The following is a 15062-nucleotide window of genomic DNA, read 5'->3' as shown; positions in this document are numbered from 1 at the left end:
TGCATCCTTGGTCTCTTTCTACAGAATCCTGCCATCAGCATCACTGAAAATGTGCTGCATTTCAAAGGTCAGTATCCGGGCAAGTGTTCTCAGTCCTCTACACAGTTAAAGAGACATAGTGGTGGTTGCTTTTTATTTTTATCTGTTTATTTTATTCACTTTCTGTTGATGCTCACCACTCTGATACTTGTGGGATAAGCTAGAATGTTTTAAGATGTATGATTAGAAAAGTCAATAATTTGTTTAATATCCTGTTTTCCCCTGGGAGAGGCAGTAGGTATAGAGAAAAAGTATCATGGGCTAGAAAATAGATTTACATCTTCTAGCTCTAAATCTGCAACTACCTCGGACAACTTATTCACTTCTCTGGGCCTATAAAATGAGGGTATTGGGTTATAATCTGTGTTTCTCAAACTTGAGGATCCATGGACACCTGAACACACGTCCACAGTATCCTCCAGGGCCATAGACCCTAGATTAAGAAACGTGTTATGGATTAAATATGGTCACTTTAAGTGATATTTAGCTCCATTGCAGCTGTGAACACAGTTGCAAACACTGAACTCCTTCGGTAGTACTTGATTATAAGGTAGCCATCTAGATGACCCAGAATATGCTTCTTTTTTAAAATATTATAACAAAACCCCCCAAATAGAAAATTTCTTAATGAGACTTTGTGGCTCCCTGATATGCTTACAGACCAGTTTAATAAGCACTGCACTCTCGATGACATCTAAAAGCTTTCCAGCTCTTGACAGTCCTTGATTCTGTGAATCTGCCTCCATCTCCTTCCTCCTCAGTTCACCAGCAAATTTTCTGCTGTGCCTAAGAGGGTAGGTCTGGATTCATTGTTACCCAGTAGGGTAACAGTGATAATAGGGTGGGATTCTCCCTGCTCTCTCTCTGTTCTGGTTCCTTGGAATGTCATTAGTACATGACTGGGATTATGGGAGATGGAAGAGTTTCTGCTTTACATGAGACTCCATCTACCTTAATATACTTGCCTGAAAGCACAACCTGGCTTTTGAATCTACTTTTCCAGGTGAGAGCAATGGTGGTAGCAGCTCAGATTTTGAGGGGGAGCTAAACATTTGAAAGGAAGTTAAAATGATAAAAGTGTATCTTGCCACGTGAAGCTTATAGACTGTCCTACCTTAAGGCATTTATGGTCTTAGAGAACGATAGCCACCTGTAGGACATATTAGGCAAGTCATACCACATATGGCCAGATGAAGAAAGATAATCGCAGGAGGGAACCAAGTGAGAGAGAGGACAGGGACGTCCTGCAGTCACTGGCTCCTAGGCACAGCACCTGCTTGCTTTGGGGAAAGGAGCCATGTCACGGCACAGGAATGGCATGATGGTCACCCTGAGGACTTTCCTCCTAGTCCGTTTGTCCTCTCAGGAATGAGCTGAGAAAATGTTATTTTTCTTTTTTGTTCCATTTGGGATGTGCTAAAGGAACAGTCAGCTGCTCCATCATCTATCCCTGGTTGGAAGGTGTTAAATTTACAGCTTTCTTTGAGACAGTCCAGCATTTCTATGTATCCTGTGGCTTTCCTTAACCGCAGTCAAGATAATACACCTACTTGATTTTTCTCTGCTGTGGATTCAGAGCCAAAGTAAATGTGAAAGGTTAAATTTATATCTATGTGTTACCTTTGGCTTTGCTTTCTGTGTTCCTTTTCCTGCCTGTTATTTGTGCTGGGCATCATTGAGGCTGCATTCGAAGATTAAGTAAATACTCTGGAACTGCTCACCAGAAAGACGTAAGGAGATAAACTTTTGTCCAGGATTTAGCTTATCTAGCTGTTGAGTAGCTCTGCTCACAAGCCCCCACTCATTTGCAGGACCCATTAATATTTGCATACCCCTGAAAGAACTGCACTAAGCTAACATTTGAATGGCTTCACTCTGCACAAGTTCACAGTAACCCACATTTCTTTCTTTATAGCTCAGGGGCATGGTGCCAAAGGAGACAATGTTTATGAATTTCACCTGGAGTTCTTAGACCTTGTGAAGCCAGAGGTATGTTCTTTCCTTCCTCACTTCCCTGTCCATTTTAAGAAATAAATACTCGTAGTTTTGTGAAATGGGGAGCAAGGATTGGGGGGAAGAAGAAGATAAACCAAAGCAGAATATACTTTTGTTTGGAATAGAGCCCAGGTTTTAGCTTCAGAGGAAGAGGAAAGTTGGAGAACCTGAGTTGGATCTGGGCTCTGCCATTTATTAGTGGTGTGAATAATTCTCCTCACTTCTTTGAGTTTCAGTTTCCTCATGTGTTATGTGAAGGATTGGGTTAAGTGATCTCTATGGTTCTTTCCAGCTCTGAGATTCTTAATAGTCAGCAGTGGTTTAAGGGGTAGAGAATCTGTCTGCGGCTTGCTTTGGAGGCAAAGGGAGAAGCCATATAGAAGAATAATGAGCTGGAACAGCCCCTAAGAACTTGAGTTTAGTTGAGAAGACTCTGTAGTGAAAGACTCCCTGTGAAAAAGTTGTAACTGATACAGTACAGTTCTAGCCTTGAGGCAGGCCTTTCTAAAACAATGCCAGAAACCATTGACCATTTGAATTGAGTCATCTTCATGGGAGGAAAACTTGAAAGGTAATGGTGCACTTGAGAAGGTGATTGGATGTAGTGCCTTGCATGATGTAGATCTGGTAAGACGTTCATGCCCGTTTCTGCTAGGATAACCAAAAACTATCTGCCTTTCTTATCTTGCTCTCCTCCTGTGTCATTCATGGGGGGAACCAGAGAAACACTTGGCTGTTTTTACCAGTTCTTCCTTGTACCAGCCTTGGTCTAGATGTTTTCTTTGCTTCAGGACTCTTAGGAACAAAGAAGGAAGGGGAGTAAGTATGCAGTGCAGCTTCTCTGTATGGCCACAGTGGTTTGTACAGTTTCAGGGGATGTGGGAGGGCATTCTCACGTTCTTGCTTTCTCTCCTAGCTGGTTTACAAACTGACCCAGAGGCAGGTGAACATCACAGTACAGAAGAAGGTGAGCCAGTGGTGGGAGAGACTCACCAAGCAGGAGAAGCGCCCACTGTTTTTGGCCCCTGACTTTGATCGTTGGCTGGACGAGTCTGATGCTGAAATGGAGCTCAGAGCCAAGGTCAGTAAGGACCTTAGGATCTAGACAGAAGTCATGAGGAACCCAAGTTATTTGGGCCACCTCAGATATCTATCAGAATCTGATAGAGTAAGGACAAAGTTATAAATTCCCTGAAAGACCTGGAGATGTGGTTTTATAGAAGTACTGGTCATGTATTTTGTAGACTGTCCCTCAATTGGAATTTGTTTGATGTTTTTCTCATGATTAGCCTAGGGCGATGGGTTTTGGGGAGGAAGCCCACAGAGGTAAAGTGCCATTCTTATCATGTCATATCAAGAATATGTACTATCAATATGACCTATCAGTGTTGATATTAATCTTGATCATCTGGCTGAGGTAATTTTGGGCAGGTTTCTCCACTGTAAGTTTTCTCTACTGTAATGTTACTCCTCTCCTTCCTTTACTGTTCTCTTTGGGAGGAAGTCACTATGCATAGTCCACGCTTAAGGAGTCAGGAGTTATACTTCCCATTCTTAGGGTGGAGTATCTGTATACTTTATTTGGAATTCTTCTGCATGGGAGATTTTTCTGTTCTCTCTCATTTATTTCTGTTCTCTCTCATTTATTTATTCAGTCATTTATTTATATCAGTATGGACTCATGAATATTTGTTTTATAGTTTGGGTTATAATCCAGTACTGTGTTATTTATTTTCTTGCTCAGATTGTTCTAGCTTTGGCCACTGGAAGCTCTTGCAGTTGACTCTTGTGTTCCTTTGACACAGCTCCATCATCATGGGCCTTTCTTTTTTTTTCCCTAAAGAAATTAATCCTTAATTTCTGGCACTATAAGCTGCGCCAGGTTTATCTCATATATTCCCTGCTCTGTTCTTTTTATTGGAGAATGGTAGTGGAAACCAAGATCTGGGTGCTAGGTGCACTTATTGCCTCTGGGGTGTCATTGCTTTTAGGCCCTCTCAGCTGATAGAACAAGGAAATCTATGTGTATATACTAGCTCATGCATATACACTTATCTATAAATATTTCCATATATATCCATCTATATCTATATTAACCTAGTATAAGTTCACACTGATGTTGGAGACGTGATTTTAGCTTCTGGAGAATTATATTATAGAGGTCTTAAAAATAAAATAGCAATCTATTTCCCACCTTAAATTTCTATTTTGTTTCTACAACCATAACAAATTTTCTGGATGTCTTTTCCAGCTCCAGGATTTTAAGGCTGCCCACTTTGTAGTTTGGAAGCCAGCTGATTGGTTTAATTCTGTGAGCACTGGATGGGCATTCTGTGATACCAGTGCTACCCGGTCAGGAGTCAGGCTTTTTGGCACCACGAGCTAGGACATTTTCCCCAAGGAAGCAAGGAGGTGGCTTTGAGGGAGCCAGATCACTTATCCAGCATGTGGACTTCTGCAAGCATCTGGGAATTCTAACTTGTGTTCTTTTTTTTAAAATTTATTTTTTATTGAAGTATAGTTGAAATACAATGTTGTGTTAATTACTGCTATATAGTAAAGTGACTCAGTTATACATATATATATTATTTTTCATATTCCTTTCCATTATGGTTTATCACAGGATATTGAATGTAGTTCCCTGTGCTATACTATAGTCTAACTTGTGTTCTTGGAAAACTTCTGTCCGAATTCTAGGAAGAAGAACGCCTAAATAAACTCAGAATTGAAAGCCAAGGCTCCCCTGAAAGTAAGTTGCCTCTGCTGCTGTGGTAGTTACCAGTTAACTTGTGACAGAGATGCGGGCATAGATGAGTGTGATATGACAGGAGTGTTCGCATTGTGTAGGGGAGTTTATGAGAAATCCTTAATGTCCAATGCTTAAGCTGTGCGCACCTACATCAAAAGTCTTACTTTTAAGGTTTTCCTTCTGTTGGGGACCTAGCATCATCTGAGTACACCAAGGTTGGTATAGCAGAATGGAAGAACCTCAGTCTCCTGGACTGGCCTAGTAGGTGGGTGCTAGGTAGGGTGCTAGGTGGCAGCAATTCCTGCAGAGGTGTGTAGATTACTGCATAGGTCCATGATTGCACTTCTTGCAGCCTGGTGTTTTTGTCCCAACTGAGATCATAATGGCTGTAGTTGTCAACCTTAAAGATGGAAAGTATTCTGTATAGTCCTGCTGTTCATTAACCTTTTAAAAATCCAGTTCTATTTCTGTTTCTGCCCAAGCAAGCAGCTCTGTAAGTGTATTATCGTCTGGGTATCGTAGATTAAATTCAGCAACTATCTTAAATTTGTGGCGTATGGAAAGCATTGCACTAGGCCCTTGAGATGTGGAGACAGTGACTCCATCAGAGCACCTGTGCTCAAAGAGCTTCTGTTCTCGTAGGAGGACCGTGCAGTTCTATACAACACTAATGCTGAAAAGTAGAATAAAATAAGTGTTCCTCATATGTCCTAAGTTGAACTTTTTCAGTTTTAGTGGCACTTACTTGATATGCCATAAGTAGGAAAGGGGAAAGTTTTAGAGCAGTGGTTTTCAAACTATGTTCCATGGTACCCCAGGGGTTTCCAGAGATGCTTTGGAGGGATAGACCAAGCAAGCAGGTCTACTTCAATCAGAACAGCTTGGCTTTTGTGTTTTATGTATTAGGGTTCTGAATAAAGTTTCTTTTGAAAAAGACATTGCTTTTTAAAAAAACTGAATAACCACTAATTTAGAGGAATTTTCTGCTTTAGAAAAGCAGAGGAGGGGAGAGGATTAGTGGAGGTGAAGAATAACAACATAAAAAGGCCACCTTGAGATTTGAATTAATTTTTTGGTGTTTGAGGGATAAACTTCTGAAATATGTAAAAATTCTTATATATGGATTTTTTAAGGTCTTAGGAAAAGCTTTAACAGTTTTATCTAAATTCGTAAAGTTTCCTGATGAAAGAAGTTCTTTATATGGGGAAGTGTAATAAATTTTTGTAGTTTTGAAGAAAAAAAAATTAATTAGTTAAATGTTGCTACAAGTCTGACTTTTTTGGCTCCTTAGGATAAGGCTATTTTTTTTGTGTGTGTGTGGTACGCGGGCCGCTCACTGTTGTGGCCTCTCCCGTTGCGGAGCACAGGCTCCGGATGCGCAGGCTCAGCGGCCATGGCTCACGGGCCCAGCCACTCCGCGGCATGTGGGATCTTCCCGGACCAGGGCAAGAACCCACGTCCCCTGCATTGGCAGGCGGACTCTCAACCACTGCGCCACCAGGGAAGCCCAGGATAAGGCTATTTTTGATTGACCACACTAATCGTGATTATTTGAGCATCAACCAAGTGTCTATGCAAAATATCTCTGTAGCAACACTGATAATGTAGCTACAAAAATATGTAGGTAGGAATACATATGTAGCAGCAACACCCGAACTCTGTAGTTCTTCTCAAGAATTATCCTTTCCTTTTCCCTACTCCTTTGACTCAACCATGACTCTGTCTAAGCTCCTTACTCCTTCCTTAATTCCATAGTTGGCTCTGTCTTCACAAACCCTTAGGCTGCAGACAAAATTAATGTCCCTTATTCTCCTTCCTGCCTCTTGGTTTGTAATTTTCCTCCTTTGGTTATGTCCTCATTCTACCATCTTTCAAAGCCCAGATCAGATGCCATCTCATCCGTGCAGACTTGCCTGATACATGCTTCTCCAGCCTAAAGTCATTTTTCTCACCTTGAAATTTTCACAAGACATTACCTGTCACTCTCAATCTTGTAATATGGTTTTTAGATTGTAAACTCTTTGAGGGCAGCATCATGTCTTAACCATCCTTGAATCTCAGTAGTGCTACTCACAGTATCTTGTATATTGTAGGTGTTCAGTTAATGCCTGTTTAGATGGATATATGAGCAAATACCAGAATTTTTTTATTACAGTTTCTATCTCTTTGAGCTAGTTTGACCTGCATGACCTAAAAAAATTCTAAAAAAGAAGAAACTGTAGATTATATTAAGATGACAAGAGCAAGAGCTGAGTATATAGCTTTATTTCCTTTTAATGCCTCCTTAGCTAGTCAAGTCATTCTTTGCCAGAAATAATTTTCCTTTTTCCCTCTTGGATTTGTTAAGTCTGTATACTTACTCTTCAGTGCTGTGAGGGGAAAGATGGCTGAACACATACCTTGGACTACAATGTTCCTTATAATTTTTCCTTATCTGTTTTTCTATGGGACCAGAAGCCCAAGTTGGTGCAGACCTGGGCCAGGTATTTTTGGGGGAGCTTAGGGCACCCAAGTAGTAAAGAGGGATGAAGTCATCCAAGTATGCCCCACATACCCACCTCCTGCTGTGACTACTGCTTTTAACAGCTTACCACCTTGCTTTGCTTTTCAGCTCTTGCAAGCTTGAAGAAAGGATACCTGTTCATGTATAATCTAGTGCAGTTCTTGGGATTCTCCTGGATATTTGTCAACCTGACTGTGCGGTTCCTTATCTTGGGAAAAGGCAAGTGCAAAATTTCAAGGCTAGTTTTCTTTTTTCAGTAGTTTGGCCCCCTATTCACCAAAAGTAACAGTCTCTGCCTTTGGTATTAACAATACCACCACTCCCACCCCCTACCCCCCCACCATATTTGTGTAGCACTTCATGCCTTTCATTGTATGTTCACATCTTTCACTTCCCTTGGCCTTGTGAAACAGGCAGACTGGATGCTCTGTCCATTTAATAGATGAGAAAACAGGCTTGGAGATTGTCAAAGAAATGGTCCACATCCACACAGCTAGCCAGGGCTATCTTGGGCTGACATCCCTTTCTTATTCACTGCTTGATAGTTCATTTATAACTAAATAAATTGATGTGATACTCACAGTGTCAAAGTTATACGAGTCCTTAAGGGATCTCACCCCTTTGGAGCCTCAGTAGACTAAATGGATTATTGTAAAACTGAATGAAAAGACTATCATAAAGATATTAGTTCTTGGGGCTTCCCTGGTGGCACAGTGGTTAAGAATCTGCCTACCGAGGCAAGGGACATGGGTTCAAGCCCTGGTCTGGGAAGATCCCACATGCGGTGGAGCACCTAAGCCCGTGCGCCACAACTAGTGAGCCTGCTCTCTAGAGCCCGTGAGCTGCAACTTCTGAGCCCCCGTGCCACAACTACTGAAGCCTGCGTGCCTAGGGCCCATGCTCCACAACAAGAGAAGCCATTGCAATGAGAAACCCATGCACTGCAACGAAGAGTAGCCCCTGCTCGCCGCAACTAGAGAAAGCCCACGCACAGCAACAAAGACTCAACTCAGCCAAAAATAAATAAATAAAAATTTATATTAAAAAAAAAGATATTAGTTCTGCTAAATTAATTTATATGTTTAACAGAATTCTGGCCAAAGTAAATGACAACAGAACATTTTTGAGAATGTGATCTAAAGTATTCTGAAATTTTATTGTGAACAATAAACAGATAATAAAATTTGAGGGAAGAAAGAGTAATGGGAGAGGACTTTCTCTACCTGACATGAAAGAATGTAATTAAAATAGTATAGCACTAGCATAAGAATAGAGTAATTAATAGAGCAGATGAGGTGGCTCAGAAAGAGGTCTTACATTTTATATATATATATATATATATATATATATATATATATATATATATATATATATATCCAGATTATGGATATAATAAAAAAAGGAATCATGAATCAGTGGAAAGGAAGCTCTTTTCCAATCATTTTTTTTTTATTAGATGGGAAAAGTTTCCAAAAATTGGTTAGGTGTGGGAGGCAGATAATCTGTTTGACTCTTCTCACACTGTATACAAAAATAAATCCCCCCAAAGGATTTAGGAGCCATATATCAAAAAGTTAAGTCATAATAAAAGATAAAGTAAATATTTATAAAATCACATGTGGAGGGTTAGGACTTTCTAACCTTAAAAGTGATAGAAGAAATCACGAAGAAAAAGGTCAATGTATTTAACTACATAAAATGCCTAAATTTCTATATATGTAAAAACATCCAGCCAAAACAACATTAAAGATTAAAAGCATATTGAGTTGAGCAAAATGGGGATGGAGGGTTGGTGGAAAACTGCAACAAATATCGGCAAGAGTTGTTGTTTTTTTTACATATAAAGAACTTGTACAAATTGATTTTAAAATGTGAAAACTCCACCCAATAGATAAATAAAGGTCATGTACAGGCAGTTCATAAGAGGAAATAAAACTAATTCAGCATACAGCAAAATGTTTAACTCAGTAATGGTGAAGGAAATGAAAAATATTATTTTTTATGTATCAATTTTGCAAAGTTGTAAAAGACACTTAATTCAAGACAACATATGCTAAAATAAACACAACAGTGGCTACTGGGAGGGTCCATAAGTACAACATGTCTTTGGGAAAATCATTTTGCAAGGTGCATTGAGAACCTTAACTGTTCATATCCTTGAACTTGGTTATTTCATTTCTGGAAATACGTTCTAAAGAAATAATTGAAACTATAAGAAAAGCTTTTTCAAAATGATATACATTATGGCATTATTTATATTTGTATTGTATATTGTATTTTATGTAATACAAATTGCAAACTACCTAAATGTCCATCAATGAAGGATTGGTTTAGATTGTTCACTCAGTGGAATGTTGTAAAGCAAATATAAAGTATTTAAAGAGATTGTAATAATACGGAAGAATACTTATGATGGGCTAAAAAGGCAACATAAATTTGTTTTTCCAGTTCGATCACACCAATGTAAAAAGGAGAAAAAACTGAACCAATAAATGTGAAATGATTGGAAGAAAAGGCACCATTTTCAAATGGTTTGAAAGGATCATTTAAATTTTTTTCCTTATTTTATAAAGTAAATATGAGGAAAAATATGAGCATAATGGAAAATATAAACTATTTAAAAAAGAGAAAAAAATCCTGTAGACTATTTTACTCTTCAGTCCTAAATTTTCCCATCTGAGTTTTGTAAAGATGAATTGCAGTTAGCTCCAGAATCTTGTGAAAGAAGTGCACGTTGTTTTTCCAGCCTTCTTAATACCTTGGAATTCTGCAAAGCACAGTAGCAGGCTAGTGAAAAACTTCCCAAATGCCTAGCATCTTATAGTCCTGTGTAACCAGAGGTCTACAGATGAGTTATTTAAAGAAACAAAGGAAGTCTCAGACAATTGTTCTCAGATCTGTAGCTCTTACTAGTATGAATTTATCACAAGTCCCATGGAATGACTAGGTACGTTCAAATTCATAAATAATTTATTTAACCTAACATAGTTGGATCGATTCTGAATGTTCAAGCCTGCTAGCTGTTAGGTGATCCACTCCAAAAACTGCTAACTTATCTGGGTCATGTGTTTAAGCTGCCTGGATTTGTAATTTCTATTTTGGCTCTGAGTCCCTTCCTAAACCACCTACTGGAATGGAGCTGCTGGTGTAATTCTTCTCTTATCAGTCCTCAAAGGTGTAATAAGGACCTGGGCCTGGTACCCAGGGTCATAGTTTGCCCTTTGCAGTTATCATTTTTTGAATAAAGGATGTTGGTGAATGGCAGACTCTACACATGTACTTGTTTTTTTCACATAAACATGTATGTGCTAAACTTCTCATGCTAAGGAAATAGCAAACTCTTAGGCTTATGTAGAAACTCTTGTCTCGCTCTCTATTAATACTTTTTTATTAAATAAATTAAAAATTTTTTCTAATTATAAAAATGTGTTAATTACTTAAAGACTTAAATAAAACAAAACAAAAGCTCTACCATAGTCCCATCTATCAGAGCAACAGATTCTTGGCACCTTGTTGTATATCTTTCTAAACCCATATAACTTTCATAGGAACAGTTCCTAAAGTGGAATTATGAGATAAAAGGGCAGATTATTTTTATCTTATTTATTTATTTATTTATTTAAAATGAATTTTTACTGGAGTATAGTTGGTTTACAATGTGTTAGGGGCAGATTGCTTTTAAGGATTCTGATTTATACTGCCCAGAAAGAGTATACTATTTTATACTACCACTATTTAAATCTATATCCATTAACACATGAGTGCCTTTTAGAACTTTTAAAAAGTTTTTTCAAATCATAAAAGTAATTGGGCTGATTTAAGAACATTTGGAAAGTGGGGGAAAACCAGAGAGGAGGTGCGGTGGGATGGAAGGGGAGGTGAATAAGCCATTGTCCATCACTGTTAATATTTCCATATGTTTCCTTTTAGTCTTTTTTTTTCTCCTGCAGTTAAAAATTATAGTCATACTGTGTGTACAATTTTGCATCTTGTTTTTAAAACAGTATTATAAGCATGTTAATGTTATTAATATTCTTTGTAACAGTCATTTTAGAAATCAGATTTCTATTCCTGAATTGAAACAAGGATATTTTTCCCATAAAACTAGAGGCAAAGCAACAAGACCTTACTTTTATTTACCATATGCCGAATCTTAAGTTACAACTTTCTAGTTCAAAATAATGGAGAACCTCATTTTTCAAAGATAATTGTCCAAGAAATTAATAAGTGAATCCCCTGAAAAAGGATACCAGAATTTCATTGTAAATGGCAACAAAAAGATTTGATTGGGATTTTGTCTTGACAAGGGACATTTAAAATTATGAATAAATTTTTTATCTTATATATAGAAAAATTTAAATTGTAATTTTGCATTACTTCCTCAAAGAAAAGAATTGGTCAAATTTTGAACTTACTTATTGGTGGAATTTTTCCAGCAAAATTATGCAATAACACCGTATACCATTCTTCATTTTTTTGCATTTGACTTTGTAGCAGGATTGTAAAGTGGATCATTTTCACAAGAATATTAGAGAGTTTTTTAGTTTTTGCAAGGGGCTTGTTTTATTCATTTGATATTTAAACTGTATTCTTTTGAGGTGCTGCAGTGTCATCTTTGTTGGTAAGGTGCCTAACTCTGCCATTTCTTAGAGGCACTACTTTAATAGGCAGAGAGGCAAGAATCCTAAACCTTCTACAATGTGCAGGACAAAGAATTGTCTTGCCCAAAATGTCAGTGGTGCCCTGGCTGAGAAACACTGCAAAGAGGAATGTACGAATGCAGGATGTCAAGTGAGGATCAGTATGAAAAGTGAAGGATATTAAATTATGGAGCACTCCAAATTGATACCACATTTGTTGTCCTCATATAAGGAATAACTGTCATTTAAATTGTTATGTAATATTCCATGAAATAGATATACTATGGTTTACTCAAACTTTCCATACTCTTAGGTTTATACCATTTCTTTTTTTTTTTTTTTTTTCTGATACGCGGGCCTCTCACTGTTGTGGCCTCTCCCGTTGCGGAGCACAGGCTCCGGACGTGCAGGCTCAGCGGCCGTGGCTCACGGGTCCAGCCGCTCCGCGACATGTGGGATCTTCCTGGACCGGGGCACGAACCCGCATCCCCTGCATCGGCAGGCGGACTCTCAACCACTGCACCACCAGGGAAGCCCCCATTTATTTGATTGTACAGTTTTTGAGATTTTAAAAGGCTAGGTTGCAGTTGATATATGTATAAATGAGATAATGGATCTGAAAAGAATTATCATTGTGCTTGATACATAGATTTTTCAGCATATAATAACTGAGTGAAGTCTAGGTATGTGTCTTTTCTTGCCTTTTAAAACTGAGAAGGGCATACAGGGTTTATGTGTTAACTTTCTGGTAAACAGTAGAATTTAGTATTCAGGCCCATGGAGGAGTGAATAGTGAATTTGAATCTGACTGGATGTTTATTATACTTTTCCTAAAATTCCTTTCGTGTAAAGAGTTATCTAGTTTGCAAAATACTTCTGTTGGGGGCCTCCCTGGTGGCGCAAGTGGTTAAGAGTCTGCCTGCCGATGCAGGGGATACGAGTTCGTGCCCCGGTCTGGGAGGATCCCATATGCCGCGGAGCGGCTGGGCCCGTGAGCCATGGCCGCTGGGCCTGCGCATCCGGAGCCTGTGCTCCGCAACGGGAGAGGCCACAACAGTGAGAGGCCCACATACCGCAAAAAGAAAAAAATAAAAAATAAAAAAATAAATAAAAAAATACTTCTGTTGGAATTTGCCAGTTGATTTACCCTTAATGTGTATTTGTCCCATAGAGTCCTTCTATGACACGTTCCACACCGTGGCTGACATGATGTATTTCTGCCAGATGCTGGCAGTTGTGGAAGCTATCAATGCAGCAATTGGAGTCACTAAGTCACCAGTGATACCTTCTCTTTTCCAGGTATTGAACAGTTGAGCTCGAGGGTGGGCAATGAAAGGTTTCAATGTTTATTTAGTAGGTATCCACACTTTGCTGGGAAGTCTCAGTTAGTAAAAATACCTATTTGCACAGGAATAGCATTGTTTTATCTGAACAGGTTGGAAAATGTGAAACCTGAGGGATATTTTTTAAAATAGACTTTTGCCATTTCAGGTCTGTTTTACTGTTTATAATATCTTCGTGATATCACAAAGTTATAAAAAGAGCTTTAAAACTAGGGAAGCTTGATTCTCAGGCAGGAGTGGAAAACCCTAACCTCTTCTTAGATAGGGGTGTGCCCAGTCTCCTACCACCTCAGGTCAATGAAGGTGGTGTAATACCTGGGAACTCTCTTCACTTTGGACTTTCTTCCATGTATGAAGGTGGCTCTTCTGACTCATGTGGGGGAGTTCCCCCCCCGACCCCCAGTACATCTAGGTTGTTTCCTAATATTTGGAAGATTGCTCTCAGGAATGGGACATCAAAGTCTTTCAGCTTCCTTGCCTTGTTCCCTAACTATATGCAGTTACACATTATTAGATACCACCAACCCAGACTCAGGGGGAATCAGGTGACTGTTGGCTAGTCTCTTCTGGATGCTGTTTTTATAGTTCAACCCTTTTCTGGCATATCAGCTCTGGCATTCTGATAGTATCAGTTGCATGGTAAAGGGTGTTAATACAATAGCCTTGTTATTTCTTGGTTTTCTGTCCTTGGAAAGAGGTTGTTTTGTTCAAAAAAATAAAAGTGGATAGTGAGTGACCCACTAATATGGAATAATATTTTTTTTATATCAAAGACTGGTACAAATAAGCATTAGGGTAGAATTTCTAGGGCAAGATAGGTTCTGTGTCATCACATCACATGCCTCCAGGGCATGCCATTCGTGTAGAATACAATGAGTGAAGCCTTTTGGAGTTGGGCAATACCACATGCGCCAACATGGATGAATCTTGCGAATGTCACATTGAGTAAGAAGCAAGTCAGAGTATAATACATAGAGTATGATTTCAGAAAGTTTAAAATCAAGCAAAAGGAAACAATATACTGTTAAGGAATACATACATAAGTAGTAAAACTATAAAGACAAGCAGTGGAATGGTTAACACAAGATAGTAGTTTCTGGGACTTCCCTGGTGCTCCAGTGGTTAAGAATCTGCCTTCCAATACAGGGGACGCAGTTTTGATCCCTGGTCAGGGAACTAAGATCCCACATGCTGTGGGGCAACTAAGCCCGTGCGCCACAACTAGAGAGAAGCCTGCATGCCTCAACGAAAGATCCCGCATGCTGCAACTAAGACCCAAAGCAGCCAAAAATAAATAAATATTAAAAAAAAAAAAGATAGTAGTTACTTACTACGGGGAGGGAGGGGGTGTGCCACACTGGTAACGTTCTGTTTCTTAACTTGTGTTATGCAGACGCAGATGTTCACTTGGCAGTATTCTTTAAACTGTGTTTGAACGTGTGTAATACACACACACACACACGTCCACAAATACTGGCTTGGGCGCTTTAACTTGTTCTAAGTTTTCTCAGTCTTTTTCTGTTTACCTTGAATTTAGTGGGGTTACGTTTCAGATAATACATTTATATGTTGTTTTTTGAAAATATATTTTAAAACTTCTCTCTCTCTTTTGGGTCCTTTTAATAGCTTCTTGGAAGAAACTTCATTTTGTTTATCGTCTTTGGCACAATGGAAGAAATGCAAAACAAAGCTGTGGTTTTCTTTGTGTTTTATATATGGAGCACAGCTGAAATTTTGAGGTGGGTAGAAATGCCAGGATGGTGTTTGAGTGCTTCTCCTACTCTGGAGTATCT

General features: G+C 38.9%; 1 protein-coding gene across 4 annotated transcripts in view; it reads left to right on the top strand.

Annotated features, from left to right (window-relative positions):
* Positions 1–15062, top strand: part of HACD3 (3-hydroxyacyl-CoA dehydratase 3) — a 34187-nt gene that overhangs the window by 11670 nt on the left and 7455 nt on the right. For 3 of the 4 annotated variants that reach the window (XR_009531796.1, XM_060097163.1, XM_060097162.1), the window contains exons 2-8: positions 25–67; positions 1955–2028; positions 2951–3115; positions 4732–4783; positions 7395–7505; positions 13098–13225; positions 14896–15008. Coding sequence is in view for 2 of the 4 variants with exons in the window: in XM_060097163.1 (XP_059953146.1) it covers positions 25–67; positions 1955–2028; positions 2951–3115; positions 4732–4783; positions 7395–7505; positions 13098–13225; positions 14896–15008 (686 nt within the window). In the remaining 2 variants the exon portion in view is untranslated. The remainder of the gene's footprint in view (positions 1–24; positions 68–1954; positions 2029–2950; positions 3116–4731; positions 4784–7394; positions 7506–13097; positions 13226–14895; positions 15009–15062) is intronic. The other variant, XR_009531797.1, reaches the window with a different exon arrangement.

Source organism: Mesoplodon densirostris, chromosome 4 (genome assembly GCF_025265405.1).
Source record: "Mesoplodon densirostris isolate mMesDen1 chromosome 4, mMesDen1 primary haplotype, whole genome shotgun sequence".
Lineage (NCBI taxonomy): Eukaryota > Metazoa > Chordata > Mammalia > Artiodactyla > Ziphiidae > Mesoplodon > Mesoplodon densirostris.
This window is presented reverse-complemented; position numbering and strand designations above follow the sequence as displayed.